Here is a 15,683-nt window from a genome sequence, read left to right on the forward strand (position 1 = left end):
CTCTCAAAAGGAGGTGATTTTCTTCTGTTTACGTGAGGAGCCTGTAGTCTTTCTGCGTTTGGAGGGCGATTTTATTCCGTACACTCCAAGGAAAAAGGAAAACCTACATGAGAACCTGCATGGACTGGGACGAGATGTTACTGCTGAGAATCTAGAACTCACCATCAGAAAAGAGGTCAGAACATCTTGCTCACACTGAATTTGAATTTAAAAAGTTATCAGTAGGGATGTCCCGATACCGATATCAAAAACCGATACCATCTGACGTACAAATGTCATTATGTAAACATTCAGCCCACAAATTAAAATCACGTTATGTCCTAGTGAGATTATTTAACCGCAAAAGCTGGGATTTAAAGCTACACTATGCACTCCATCTCTGGGTCTGTTTTAAATCCTTTCAGATGTCAGCGTTGTCACCACCTGTGAAAAAGCCAAGCCGATTGTAAAGGGGTTAGAGGGAAAGGAGGAGGCGAGAAAGGCCAACACGGAGCGACAGCGAGAGAGAGAGAGGAGAGAGAGAAAAAGAAACTCACTCACCGGTTCTCTGATGTGCCGTCGAGTGGTCCTCGATCACTCCTCCACCCTCTCAGGTGGACGGCAGCCGCTCCTCCCCGGGCGGACCGGAGTCAAACCTCCGACCCCCAGTGGACGGAATGCTCCTCCGCATTTCTGGTGCCCGGCAGGGCACTTCTCCACCCCTGGCAGTGGCTACATCGCTCCAGGCGGTCGGGGAGTCCAGTCCCTCCTCGCCTCGCGGACGGCACCCGGGGTTAGAGGGAAAGGAGGAGGTGAGAACCGGCTTGACAATATAAATAATAGTTTAATGATAAACTTAAACAAAAACACACAAACATAAACTCATACAGGGCAGCTGCATGTAGTTCTCTCTCTCTCTCGAACTGCCATCTCCGGTCGCCTTTATCCCTCGCTCGCCTCATCAGGCTGATTGGGGTCTAGGCGTGCATCATTCCGGCCTGGCCCCGCTCTCCTCCGCGCTACACTGATGTTTCGTGTTTTATTATTACAGGCTCTTTCGCTTTTTGCTTGCAGACTCTTCTCGGTTCGAGGTTTCTTTATTTTTGAAAACGAGTGATTCCCCAGAGGGTTGCCTTTTTGAATGATCCGTGGTCAGTGTCGCTTATTTGTTGTGGCTACAAGCTTTCAGCTTCAAACAACTACCACACCTATCACCGCACATATACATGCGCTGTAGTAGCTCTGGACCTTCTTTTATTACGGATGTGATGTAAACATGCACGGATGAATGATGGCAGTATGCAATTTCCTTCCAAATCCGTCCCGACAGCTCTAAAATCTAAATAATTATTATAGGCTTACCGCAGTGAATCAGGGTAAGGCAAAAGCATGGTTTGGAAGACGGATTGATGGAGCACTTGCTCTTTAATGAAATTTTGGTCATTTCTAACAAAAAAATCTTACATAGTGTAGCTTTAATGAGATAAATATGTAGTTTGCATGTAATTTAAATGTAAGCGTTCCTTGGTCAAAACAACACAGAAACACTTCAAAATAAAAGCTCCATCAAAATTAAAGGTAAATTTATAGGAAAAAAGTATGACAGAAACTGTAAAGTCACTGTTATACTACTACAACTAAAAATAAATCAGTAGGAATTGTATTATATTTAAGCAATATCTCACATTTGTAATGCTCTGTCATGCAGCACTTTATTTGACAAAATAGAACTCCAATGTTCTGGATTGTGCTGTGAGGTTCTGTATATAAGCACTTCATTTATTAAATAATAGTTCAATATTATGTTGAAAATGAATTGTTATATTTTCATTTGATTAAAGTTTGAATTAATTTAAACACCATTTTGATGATAAAATTGAAATAAACTGTTGATATGGAGTTTAGAAAAAACAAAACAAAAAAACAGGTATAGAACTCGGTATCGGCGAGTACCAAAAGTATTGGCACTCGTACCCGTTCTCAAAAAAATGGTATCGGGACATCCCTAGTTATCAGAAAAGAAGTCAGAACAGCTCACGTTCACACTGAATTTGAATTTGCTGATCTGAAGTGTTATCAGAAAAGAAGTCAGAACATCTCGCGTTCACACTGAATTTGAATTTGCTGATCTGAAGTGTTATCAGAAATGAAGTCAGAACATCTCACGTTCACACTGAATTTGAATTCGCTGATCTGAAGTGTTATCAGAAAAGAAGTCAGAACATCTCGCGTTCACGCTGAATTTGAATTTGCTGATCTGAAGTGTTATCAGAAATGAAGTCAGAACATCTCACGTTCACACTGAATTTGAATTCGCTGATCTGAAGTGTTATCAGAAAAGAAGTCAGAACATCTCGCGTTCACGCTGAATTTGAATTCGCTGATCTGAAGAGTTATCAGAAAAGAAGTCAGAACATCTCGCGTTCACACTGAATTTGAATTCGCTGATCTGAAGTGTTATCAGAAAAGAAGTCAGAACATCTCGCGTTCACACTGAATTTGAATTCGCTGATCTGAAGTGTTATCAGAAAAGAAGTCAGAACATCTCGCGTTCACACTGAATTTGAATTCGCTGATCTGAAGTGTTATCAGAAAAGAAGTCAGAACATCTCGCGTTCACACTGAATTTGAATTCGCTGATCTGAAGTGTTATCAGAAAAGAAGTCAGAACATCTCGCGTTCACGCTGAATTTGAATTCGCTGATCTGAAGTGTTATCAGAAAAGAAGTCGGAACATCTCGCGTTCACACTGAATTTGAATTCGCTGATCTGAAGAGTTATCAGAAAAGAAGTCAGAACATCTCGCGTTCACACTGAATTTGAATTCGCTGATCTGAAGTGTTATCAGAAATGAAGTCAGAACATCTCGCGTTCACACTGAATTTGAATTCGCTGATCTGAAGTGTTATCAGAAAAGAAGTCAGAACATCTCGCGTTCACGCTGAATTTGAATTCGCTGATCTGAAGTGTTATCAGAAAGAAGTCGGAACATCTCGCGTTCACACTGAATTTGAATTCGCTGATCTGAAGAGTTATCAGAAAAGAAGTCAGAACATCTCGCGTTCACACTGAATTTGAATTCGCTGATCTGAAGTGTTATCAGAAATGAAGTCAGAACATCTCGCGTTCACACTGAATTTGAATTCGCTGATCTGAAGTGTTATCAGAAAAGAAGTCAGAACATCTCGCGTTCACACTGAATTTGAATTCGCTGATCTGAAGTGTTATCAGAAAAGAAGTCAGAACATCTCGCGTTCACACTGAATTTGAATTCGCTGATCTGAACTGTTATCAGAAAAGTCAGAACAGCTCACGTTCACACTGAATTTGAATTCGCTGATCTGAAGTGTTATCAGAAAAGAAGTCAGAACATCTCGCGTTCACGCTGAATTTGAATTCGCTGATCTGAAGTGTTATCAGAAAAGAAGTCAGAACATCTCACGTTCACACTGAATTTGAATTCGCTGATCTGAAGTGTTATCAGAAAAGTATTCAGAACATCTCGCGTTCACGCTGAATTTGAATTCGCTGATCTGAAGTGTTATCAGAAAAGAAGTCAGAACAGCTCGCCTTCACACTGAATTTGAATTCGCTGATCTGAACTGTTATCAGAAAAGTCAGAACAGCTCACGTTCACACTGAATTTGAATTCGCTGATCTGAAGTGTTATCAGAAAAGTATTCAGAACATCTCGCGTTCACGCTGAATTTGAATTCGCTGATCTGAAGTGTTATCAGAAAAGAAGTCAGAACATCTCACGTTCACACTGAATTTGAATTCGCTGATCTGAAGAGTTATCAGAAAAGTAGTCAGAACAGCTCGCGTTCACACTGAATTTGAATTCGCTGATCTGGAGTGTTATCAGAAAAGTAGTCAGAACAGCTCACGTTCACACTGAATTTGAATTCGCTGATCTGAAGTGTTATCAGAAAAGAAGTCAGAACAGCTCGCCTTCACACTGAATTTGAATTCGCTGATCTGAACTGTTATCAGAAAAGTCAGAACAGCTCACGTTCACACTGAATTTGAATTCGCTGATCTGAAGTGTTATCAGAAAAGTATTCAGAACATCTCGCGTTCACGCTGAATTTGAATTCGCTGATCTGAAGTGTTATCAGAAAAGAAGTCAGAACATCTCACGTTCACACTGAATTTGAATTCGCTGATCTGAAGAGTTATCAGAAAAGTAGTCAGAACAGCTCGCGTTCACACTGAATTTGAATTCGCTGATCTGGAGTGTTATCAGAAAAGTAGTCAGAACAGCTCACGTTCACACTGAATTTGAATTCGCTGATCTGAAGAGTTATCAGAAAAGTAGTCAGAACAGCTCACGTTCACGCTGAATTTGAATTCGCTGATCTGAAGAGTTATCAGAAAAGTAGTCGTTGAGTAAACGTACACATGTTGATTTGTGTTTGTAGCTTCATGACTTTGCCAAACTGAATGATGACGTGTTCTACGTCTATAACGACATCGAGCATTTTAAAGGAGAACCACAGAAAATCTCCATATCCTATGAAGAAGACATTCATGTTACAGAGGAGGTGTATAAGAGACCGCAGTTCACGATGCCCTCATACAGGTACACGCACACATTCTACCTACTATTTGTGCTTGTTTTTAACTATATCTAAATGAGAAGTGTGTTATTTCTCTCCCGTGAGCGTATTCAAATGGAATTGCAAAGATAATGACTTTTTGCGAACAGGTTTTTTTATACAGATTTCCTCAACTGATTGTCCTGCCCCAAATGCACGCCGTTGGTCGAGCCAATCTAGTTCACTATAAATCTGTTTTATTTTTCTTCCCAAATTCTGTGTTTTCGGTTTTTAATTTTTCTGGATACCATGATTTATGGTATACCATGTTTTTAAAAGCAAATTTATCATCAGAAGGGTGTCTATTCAAACAGAATAATAAAGCTTGGATCAAATTAAAATATAATAATATAATAATAAAGAGTTTTTCAGTATAAATGAAAAATCATTGATCAAACTCTTGCTTGTGTACTTGTTGTTATTGCTTTAATATAATAATAATATTTAATATAAAGCCATGTAATGTTAAATTATTGTTTTTATTAGTATTACTGCTATTTTGAATATATCTCCATTGTATTATCTGAATATCCCCAGGTATTACCGTCTGCCGCTGCCGATGGAGGGTGCACCACTAGAGGACGAGTTTGACGCCTTTGTGAACGTTCTCAGGGTAAGATATTCTGCTGAAATTGGCGACAGGAAACTCCAAGAACCATATATAACCCTGAAATGCATACCTAGGGTCTTAAGTGACCATTCCACCTCCTTTACCTCATCCATTTTTTTTTAAGTTATGCCCATACCTCCTTAGTATTCCTCAACCTTTCTCTTGTGAATTGGCTAACATAAAAAAAACAATTAAATTGCAACATTATTATTTTTTATTATTATTATTTGTTTAATTACCAAAAGTGTTTAAGGTATTTAGTGACCCGAGATATGAAATAGTGTCGCAATATATATTTCCATATCTATAAATCATATTTTCTATTCAATATCTATTTAAGTGTCCTATCACAGGGTATCTATTTCTTTATTACAAGATAAATTAGTACTATATTCATACAAATGACTTCTATTTCACATTGATTTTCTGTGTGACAGTGGGGAATTATTCGTTTTCCAAATGCCTGTACACATACATATTATATATTATTTACATTTGACATTGCTATTTGACGAAGAAGCAACGTGGAAGTAAACTATAGCAAGTTTAACACGTGAACACTGTATTTTGGCTGTTGTCGTTTGTGTGTACTATTGAAATGATGTAAGTTGTGTATCTATTTAGACTCAAAAAGTGCCTGACAAATACATATATGTAGCTTAATATGTGTTTGACAGTCAGTTGCATCTCATGAAATTTAAGTGTGAAAGTAATCCCGCTCTGTCATTTGTTGCATCATCTCTTTGATTGATAAAAAAATAAAACATTAAAATATATCAGAATATATTCTATTCAATTGTTTTCTAATTGTCTTGAAAATGCTTCGAAAAATGTACAGTATCTTAGCATTTTGTAGATCCATTTGTGATAGATATAAGTGCTGGGACGCTAAAAGACCCAAGATATGTAATAATTTATGGCAAAAGACCCATGCATTTAACGGTTAACTCGCATGACATGAGTCTGTCCACTGATGACACAACTTTCTAAAAATGAGGTAGTCTTCTGGTCAACTGATGTCATGTGATTGCCTTTAAAACACTCACACAAGGGTCTGTTTATCAGTAGAATTGTTTTCTCGTGGCATAGTCAGTACTGTGTCACAGTGTGTGGTGTGTGTGTGTGTGTGCACATGTTGAGGAATTTGTGTGTGCAAACACACATCCACATATATACTCATCTAAAGGATTGGGATGCTCCTGAACACTTAATATCTCTTTATTTTGAGTGTAATCCATTCATGTCCAATGGCCGGTCATTTTTGACCGGGAACACAGCAAGTGTAACAAAGTGAAATAAAACCAATAAAATATATAGAAAACTGTCCAAATTTTTTGTGTATGATTCCAGATACCATATATGAACAAAGACAAGGAATTGTATTTGTTTGTTTGTTTTCTGACTTAATTGGATTACGAAAAAAAAAAAAAAATGTACAAAAAATTGGTAAAAATACCGTAACACATCTTAAGGGTTCAATTGAATTGTGTAATTTTTAACAAAATTAAATGTAAAATTTCCAATTTCCAAAAAGCTGCCAAATTGGACTGAAGTTTGTCATTTGATTCTGAGACTGTTGACTCTAAACATGTTCTTGTGTATAAGTGCAGACGTTGTGTGTTGCATGTGTTGTTTCTATATGCGTTCTTGATGAATGACACTTCCTCCACATGTGTTGTGTTTCCTGTTTCTCTGGTTTCGGAGGACACAAGTTGAAGCCACAGATTTGTCAAGTTGAAAGGTTCGAAAGTAGAAAATGGCCAAAGTGAAACCACAAGCCGAGTGTGTTAAAAGGAGCCGGATCTCAAAATGACGAAATTTACCTGAAATAAATATTAACTCGTGTTTCTGTGCACAGATTATATATTATATTTTAACCACTGGTTCTCAACTGGTTTTGCTTCAGGATTCAGATTTAACATTGGACATCAAGTGGTGACACAACACAGTACTGATATTGCTTATCAAACAGAAGTAAACGTAAAAAATAAACAATAAGGCCAACAATATGCAAAGTTATTAAAAGGCATTCTTTAATGCTTAAAAAACAGCAGAAGTGTAATTAAGCAGTCTCGCATATGAAACTAACACTGGGACAAATATTAGATTGCATGGACGCATGCCCTTCGTCATCAGCAACAACATATGTGAAGTGTTTTCTTCCCCCTTTTAAAAGTGGATTAGCTTATTTACTTTTTATTAACTATGCATCATCATATGATTATTTGCATATATAACTGTTTTGTAAGGGTTTTATTCCCAAACTGCTTTTTAAAAATGAGCTGTTTGTCTCTCTGATTGATTGTCTGGAGCTTGTGGGCGGTTTAAAATCATGCATCCAAACTCCATCCTCCCTGTTCTCATAAATGCATCCGCTCACTATTTAAAGCGTCCTGAACAACCTCAGAGCTCACGCTGCTATTTGAGACTTCCAATAGAAGGATACTCAGGAAGTAGCTTTATAAAAGAGAGCGAGGCCACTTCTTGTCTTGCATTGAGGCTGTTTGTTCTCCCATGCTGCCAACAGGACTCATGCAATGACTGCTAACTGATCGGATTTAAATTTAATTTGTACATTTTTAAATGGGAAACTCAAAGTCTTTGAGTTGTGTTATTCATCTGGTAAATGTTGCATTATGGTAAAGAGTCTGAATAAAAAAACTTTAGTTATTCTTTGTTTAGTTATTTATGGGTCAATGACGTGACGTGATTTTTTTTGTCTGTATCTAAGTTATTGAAAAATACATAAAAATGCAATTTACACACCACTACTATCGTCACATGTTTAATTACGGAGTTTAAAGTAGTTTTGAAATGCTTTTTTTTTTTTTTTTTTTTAGGGATTGAAGTAAAAAATGTCATGTGGTGTAACTGTCCGGAGACGTTTAAATAAATAAATAAACAAAATGCTGAAATGCTTGAACAGTGACATGCTGGCATTAGTCCTTTTGGAAAAATATTTTATTATTATTCTTTTTTAAAAAAAATAGCCGTGAAACTACTGTTTCAAAAAAAAAAAAATTCATATTTGAAAAAAATAACATAACATTATCTACCAAATCAAAGTCAGGTGGTGTAACCAACACACAGGTTCTGTTGTGATGTCGCAAAAATAATAAAAAATAAATAAACATAAAACAGGCCCTTTTAGACCCTCATGAGTGTGTGTGTGAAGTTTAAAAAAAAAATTAGATATTTTGACATTTTAATGAAAAAGCACATTTTGTTCAGTTCATGTGGTGGAACCCTAAAATCCATGATATGATATTTGGTGGGAAAAAACATTTACCTTTTTAAAATAGGTTTAAAACTTTTTTGAAATTGACCGTTGTGTACATTTGCGTGCATTCAGTGTGCAAGGAAAGTAATTTCATACCTTTTACTCAATGGTTACAGCACTTGACATTTTTTTAACTACATAATGTTGTTTATCGTAGAAAATGCTATAAATGTTTTCCAAAAATGCATGAAATCAATAAAAGTTACATTTATACTGACTTTTTACATTTTGTTTATAAATCTCTCATATTGCATATATTATCACAAGATACTGAAATATATATATTTTTTATCAACTTATTTTTTTTGGAATTATGACTGGTTTTGTACTCCTTTTTCTGAACATATTTAAAAAAAAAAAATGTATTTAAGAGAAGGATTAACTGAACTGAGCTTATTCGGGCCAGTGGGGGCACTCCCTGTGCAAAATTATTATTATAATAATAATAATAATTACGTAATAAAGTAATCGCCTCTTGCTTGATCTGAACAAAATAGGTGTCGTTTTAAAGCCTAGAATCTGGACTATACGATGCATATAGCTGATCCTACCAATTCCTAAATAATGCTTTTTAATTTGCTGACAAATTAAAAATGTTTCGTTCTCGTCATATGCAAATTTGTTATCACAATAATTCTATTCAGATTTGGCAAAACCATAAAAAAGATGAGATAGTCATGTGTTATATATTGTTGGAAAGGTCTCAATTTGTAGAAGCAATGAGCAAATTTGTTTCACTCAGAGGCTAAACTGCTGTGAGTATTAGTGTGTGAAATTCCCACTGACACACATAAATGAAATATAATAAACAGGACTGTCTTTGTCACATTTTTCCTTATAAATTTCTGAAACATACATATAACATAGACAATGACATATCATAACTTACAGCAGACGATCCCGATTCAAACGAGCCCAAACACAACATAATATGATAAGTAAATTTGGAAATATTCCTCAAAGAGTGTACATGAGGGTGCTTAACACACATGTGTGGTGTGTGTGTGTGGTGTGTGTGTGTTGTGTGTGTGCACATGTCCAGGGACTTTGTGTGTGCAAACACACGTCCACATATGTGCTCATCTATAGGATTGGGATGCTCCTGAACACGTAATATATCTGTATTTTGTAGTCTAATCCATTCATTTTCAATAGCCGGTCATTTTTGACCGGAACACAACAAGTGTAACAAAGTGAAATAAAACAAATAAATTGTAAAGAAAATGGTCAAATTGTTTTCAGATGCCATGTGTGAACAAAGTCAAGAAATTCTATTCCAATTGGATTATGTAAAAATAAAAAAAGTTGTCCTAGAAATAAATGACCGGAACACAACATAAGGGTTAAATTGAAATGTGTATTTTTAATTATTTTACAATTTATTAAAGATTACTTCATGTATATATACACCATGGAATTTTATTTTGAAATTGAAATGCATAAATCGTACAATTTAAACAAACAAAAAAAAAACACTGAAATTAAGACCAAAATAAAATAATATTTTTTAATATACATGTGTCTGTAGTATTTGAAGACTCGCATCACATGGTCTCTTTCTGTCTGTCTTTCTCTTATAGGAGAATCCGTCTCTCTCTTTGAGTCGTGATGCGTCTCGTCCGCTGCCCGCTCTGTTGTTCAGTTGTCAGGTGGGTGTCGGTCGCACTAATCTGGGTCTGATCCTGGGCTCATTAGTGATGATTCACCTCACACGAGTGACACAGGAGCCAGCACCACCGTAAGACCCCAAACACATTCACATGAAGTTTTCGACTTCTCATGCTACTTGCACAGAATGTTTAATTCCTTAATTAACTTGGTACATCTTAATTGTAAAATGTAGTACTGTAATAGTTTGTGTTTGGTGCTGAAATGTGTAACAAGAAGGATTTATGTTTTCATAGAGTCGAAGAGGAAGTAACAGCTGAACCTAAAATGCAATTCCAGGTGATCCAAACACTCATCAGTAAGCTGCCTAAAGGTCAAGAGGTCATGGAAGAGGTCAGACTTAAGTCTTGAGTTCGTTTTCACTTGACATTTGAAAAGAAATATATATAACATGATTTTTAATTAATGGTCTGGCAGTCTCCACAAACAGCTGTATAAAAAGTATTAATATGAATCATAGTAACAGCGGAAATGTGTCGACTTTGATAAGAGTGTTTGTCAGTATAAATGTAATGACTCCGGACATTGTCAGCTTTAATATGTATGTGATTCAGGTGGATCGGGCTATAGATCTGTGTTCGGAAATGCACGACATCAGAGAGGCCATTTATGAGAACAAACGCAAGTTGGAGGGAATTGGTGAAAATTATCAGATCCAGGTGAGAAATTGCATTTATCAACACCTGTGCAGTAAACATGAAATCAAAACTGATACTAATACTAATAAAAAAGGGTGATTTGTAATTCTGTTTACTCTGTGCTGTATTGAAAACACTACAACAACACATTATTTGATGTTTTACATTGTGAATGTATATTATTATTATTATTATTATTTTAAGTGCACACATTTCAAATCATGATTACAACACGCTCCAAAAAAGTTGGGTCGGTTGAGTGTTTACCACTGTGAAACATCACCATTTCTTCTAATAACACTTATTAAGCATTTGGGCACTGAAGACACAAGTTTAAGTTTAGCAAGCAGAATTTCCCCCCATTCATCCATAATGCAGGTCTTCAGCCATGCACGGCAAACGGGCACTCTGTGGTTTGCCGTTGAAAACCACTTCTGAATGCGCGTTTCCTCAGACGTCACTGTTTTAATAACCGTCATGCATCTGTAATGGATATCATGACATGGGCTCTGGGATACTTTGGTAAACCATAGTCAGTCCGCTTGATTCGCCGCTGCATACACAGATGCAAGTTAAAGGAATATTCCACATTCGGTATAAGTTTAGCTCAATTAAAACAGCATTTGTGCTGAAATGTTGATTACCACAAAAAAATATTTTGACTCATCCCTCCTTTTCTTTAAATTTTTTTACAATGGAAGTCAATGGGGTCAATCTGTAAACATTAAAATACTCTCTGTTTCAAAAGTATAGACACAAGACATAAACAATATGTGTGTTAACATGATTTTACTGTGATAAAATCACTTACTAAGTGCATCTGTGGAAAGTTATAACCAGTTTTGCAACTTCGTTGCCATGACGACGTAATGCCAAAAACCCCAATACCCTGAAACGACTGAAGAAACAACTATTTACAGCTCAAATAATACACAAGTTTTAACTGAAGAATTCATGTAAGTGCTTTTATAAAATTATAAGCGTCACATTTTTGCCTTTATACCCTCCAAAACTTGGCCCCATTGACTTCCATTGTAAGTGCCTCACTGGAACTTCGATTTTTGCTTGTCTTAGGAAAAGGAGGGACAAGTCTAAATAAGTTTTTGTGGTAATCAGCATTATGCCACAAATGCTGTTGATTGAGTTTAACTTATACTGAACCCGGAACATTCCTTTAACACTACATAAATGAGAAGCATTACATCAATGCTGTCCAGATGCGCCACCGACTTCTCTGGGCTCTGTCTCATCTGAGATGGAAAGTAGAAAAGTGAAACCATGTTTTGTGGTCCTCCGAGTCCACATTTCAAATAGGGTTTGGAAAAAACAGCCGTCGTGTTCTCCAGGCCAGAGAGGAAAAGGACCGTCCAAGCCAGAGACTATTTAGCAGAGACGGGCCACTTCTATTAAAGTGAATGGGAGAAATCGGAACGCCCAACCAAGAAGCTCTAGTGCCCAACGGTCAACAGATGTAGAAAGGAAGTCTCGCCTTACAGGTAAAAGAGTCAATCACCTTTTAGATACAGACATCACCTGTCAATCAACTCGCTAATGAGCATGCACATTAGCTAGAGGAGCCAGGAAAATTGCGTGTTTTAGCATAATATGAGGTAAAGAAGCGCAATTTATGATTCCAGTATTATCAAATTGTATTGCTGATTTGAAATATGTTCTTTGATTGTAATCTTGACCAACCGTTTTTGAGATTTCGGTGTTTCCCCGTTCAAGTAGATAGGAGCTGCACTGTCATGACTGGAAATAGCCTCCTGAGAGTGTTCCAAAGATGCCCGACAGTGGACTGACTTGCTAGAAAGACTTTGTCCAAGCTGTTATCAGCATCAGTGTCTGTCCTGGTATGTGGTGTGTCAGTGCCCATGGCATGGGTAACTTGCACATCTGTGAGGGCACCATTAATGCTGAAAGATATGTAAAATTTTTGGAGCAACATATGCTGCTATGTTTTACAGCAGGACAACATCAAACCACAAACTGCCCGATTACAAGTGCATGGCTGCGTAAACAGAGTGTGTGTGCTAGAATATCGGTGGCGTGTCTGGACAGTGTTGATGTATGGCTTCTCCTTTGCATAGTAAAGCCTTAACTTGCATCTGTGTATGCAGCGGTGAATAGTGTTGACTGTTGAAGATTTACCATAGTATTCCCGAACCCATGTCAAGTTATCCATTACAGACACATGACGGTTTTTAAGTCTGTGACGTCTGAGGTATTCGAGCTCACATGCATTCAGAAGTGGTTTTCCAGCAGGACAATAGCAAACCACATAATGCCCGATTAAACAGAGAGTGCGGCTGGCGTTCCTGCACTCCTGTCCTGTCTGCAATTGAGAATGTTTGGCGCATGTGTGTGTTTCAGGGCAGCACTACTAAAGACTACTTCCTCCAGAGAACTCTACAGAGTCTAGAGCGATATTTCTACCTGATCGTCTTCAACGCTTACCTGCATGAGCAGGTACACTGTGTGTCCGATGACGAGAGCTTTTCTTAACAGACTTTAGTCGGGGTCGATCACATATTGAATGTGATGCATCTATGTGGCTGAATGAAATACGAATGATGTCAAATGTAGTAAATGTAAATTTTATTACTGTTATTATTAATTTTCTCTGAAATTTTATGTGGACCCCCTAGCATCCCTGGCCCCACTTTGAAAACCCCTTAATTATCTGATTCAGCTTTTGTTTGTATCATTCAATCTTTGATTTGAATCCATGTATTAACTGTTTTGTCATAGTTTATCATTTGTATTTCTCTGGTGTAGTATCCGCTTGCGTTTGCGTGTAGTTTCAGCCAATGGCTGTGCTCTCACGCCTGGATGTACCGCCTCCTCTCCTGTATGAACCAATCAGAGCTCAGAGCACCAGCTGACTTAGTCACAAAAGGAGCTCGAGTTCTGGTAAGAAATATCAGCATTTTTTTCACATTCTAATGAACCTTTAGCATTTGGTTTTTGATAAGTCAGCAGTAACAATCTAAGTGGCCTTTTATGTAATCTGTCATGTGGTCTGATAAATGATTATTATTGTTTATATGGTCAAGACTTTCTCTATTGAGATCGATGGTGATTTGCTCTACATGCAAATGATTTGTCTCGCTTAGCAACAGTAACTACGGAATCAACAGAAGAACCGTAAGAGTGTGACAATGCTGTAGGCGGTGCATACTTGACTGGTAAATTTTCCTTTCTAAGCGACAGCCTTGAAGACTTTCTGTGCTTAACTGACTGAATTAAGAAAGTAAACATACCAATAAATTACTTCGCTCTTTTCACGAAGGGTGTACAAAATAGGGCTTGAAACTTGGAAGTCAGATTTTTATTTTTCAACAAAGTGCAAGTACAGAAGGTGCTTAACCTTTATAAAATGTAGTTTGTCCTCCTCAGGAAGTCCCACTAAATATATGTGTAGTTTTGTTTTACATTTATATGAGGTTTGATATGTTTGTTGCTCTGTTACCAAAATTTGGGATTTGTCCAAAAAACCTCATTTGTATGACTTTTGTTATTTTCTAACAATAAACATTACATTAGCAAAAGAAATAATAATGACATTAATAATTGTTCATTTTAATGTATTTTCAAAAGTAATATGGTTGCAGATTTAGCCAAAATTGAGCCATTTTAAATATATATACACCGATGAGCCAAAACATTTTGACCACTCACAGGTGAAGCGAATAACGTTGATCATCTCCTAACAAGGGCACGTCAAGGTATAGGTAGATTAGATGGTAAGCGAACAATCAGTTCTCGTAGTCAACATGTTGAATGCAGAAGAAATGGGCTGGAGTAAAGACCTGAGCGACTTTGACAAGGGCCAAATTGTTATGGCCAGACGACTGGGTCAGAGCATCTCTGAAACGGCAAGGCTTGTGGGTGCATACCGACAGTGGTCCGAGGAGGGACAAACCACAAACTGGTGACAGGGTGTTGGGCGCCCAAGGCTCATCGATGTGCAAGGATAACGAAGGCTATCCCGTCTGGTCCGAACCGACAGAAGGTCTACTGTGGCACAAGTCACAGGAAATTGTAATGATTTCGGTTACGGGAGGAATGTGTCACAACACACAGTGCATCGCACCCTGCTGCGAATGGGGCTGAGTAGCCACTGACTGGTCAGACTGCCCATGATGACCCCCGTCCACCGTCGAAAGCGCCTACAATGGGCAAGCGAGCATCGGAACTGAACCTTGGAGCAGTGGAAGAAGGTCCCGTTTTCTTTTACGTCATGAGGACGGCCGTGCACATGTGCGCCATTTACCTGGGGAAGTGATGGCACCAGGATTCACAGTGGGAAGACGACAGGCCGGTGGAGGGAGTGTGATGCTCTGGGCAAAGTTCTGCTGGGAAACGCTGGGTCTGGCCATTCATGTGGATGTCAGTTGACATGTGCAACCTACCTAAACATTGTTGCAAACCAGGTACACCCCTTCATGGCAACGGTATTCCCTGATGACAGTGGCCTCTTTCAGCAGGATAATGCACCTTGTCACGGTGCACGCATTGTTTGGGAAATGGTTTGAGGAACATGATGAAGAGTTTAAGGTGTTGCCCTGGCCTCCCAAATCCTCAGATCTCAATCCGATTGAGCAACTGTGGGATGTGCTAGACCAGGTGTCGGCAACCTATGGCACTCGTGCCAGCATTGGCACGCAGAGGGGTAATCACTGGCACGCCAAGAATGGCGAGAGAGGAGTAGACTATTTTATTCATATGAAATTCCGCACCTGCATTCCAATCTACATCTTGATGTAATCCTCATGATCACACAGCGTGTTTTCATGAGCTGAATGGAAAGTTAAACAAAAAGTACAAATTAACGAGACTGCAGTATACCCAACAGACTCGTGCAGCGCGTACAAGCCATTCGCGCATCACGAGCCAGCAGCACTTCG

General features: G+C 38.0%; 1 protein-coding gene and 1 long non-coding RNA gene across 6 annotated transcripts in view; one reads left to right on the forward strand and one right to left on the reverse strand.

Annotated features, from left to right (window-relative positions):
* Window positions 1-15,683, forward strand: part of pald1a (phosphatase domain containing paladin 1a) — a 129,623-nt gene that overhangs the window by 44,034 nt on the left and 69,906 nt on the right. For 4 of the 5 annotated variants that reach the window (XM_051673591.1, XM_051673593.1, XM_051673592.1 and 1 more), the window contains exons 5-12: window positions 11-175; window positions 4,401-4,561; window positions 5,115-5,190; window positions 10,048-10,205; window positions 10,372-10,468; window positions 10,690-10,794; window positions 13,147-13,242; window positions 13,552-13,686. In XM_051673591.1, coding sequence (XP_051529551.1) covers window positions 11-175; window positions 4,401-4,561; window positions 5,115-5,190; window positions 10,048-10,205; window positions 10,372-10,468; window positions 10,690-10,794; window positions 13,147-13,242; window positions 13,552-13,686 — 993 coding nt within the window. Of the gene's footprint in view, window positions 1-10; window positions 176-474; window positions 792-4,400; window positions 4,562-5,114; window positions 5,191-10,047; window positions 10,206-10,371; window positions 10,469-10,689; window positions 10,795-13,146; window positions 13,243-13,551; window positions 13,687-15,683 lie in introns of those variants that run through there. The other variant, XM_051673594.1, reaches the window with a different exon arrangement.
* LOC127426699 (uncharacterized) lies at window positions 3,017-4,389 on the reverse strand. The gene is made up of 3 exons (XR_007894840.1): window positions 3,992-4,389; window positions 3,739-3,930; window positions 3,017-3,549 (listed from the first exon to the last, which is right to left on the reverse strand). It is a non-coding gene; the product is annotated as an uncharacterized LOC127426699 (long non-coding RNA).

Source organism: Myxocyprinus asiaticus, chromosome 36 (genome assembly GCF_019703515.2).
Source record: "Myxocyprinus asiaticus isolate MX2 ecotype Aquarium Trade chromosome 36, UBuf_Myxa_2, whole genome shotgun sequence".
In the NCBI taxonomy this organism is placed as follows: Eukaryota; Metazoa; Chordata; class Actinopteri; order Cypriniformes; family Catostomidae; genus Myxocyprinus; species Myxocyprinus asiaticus.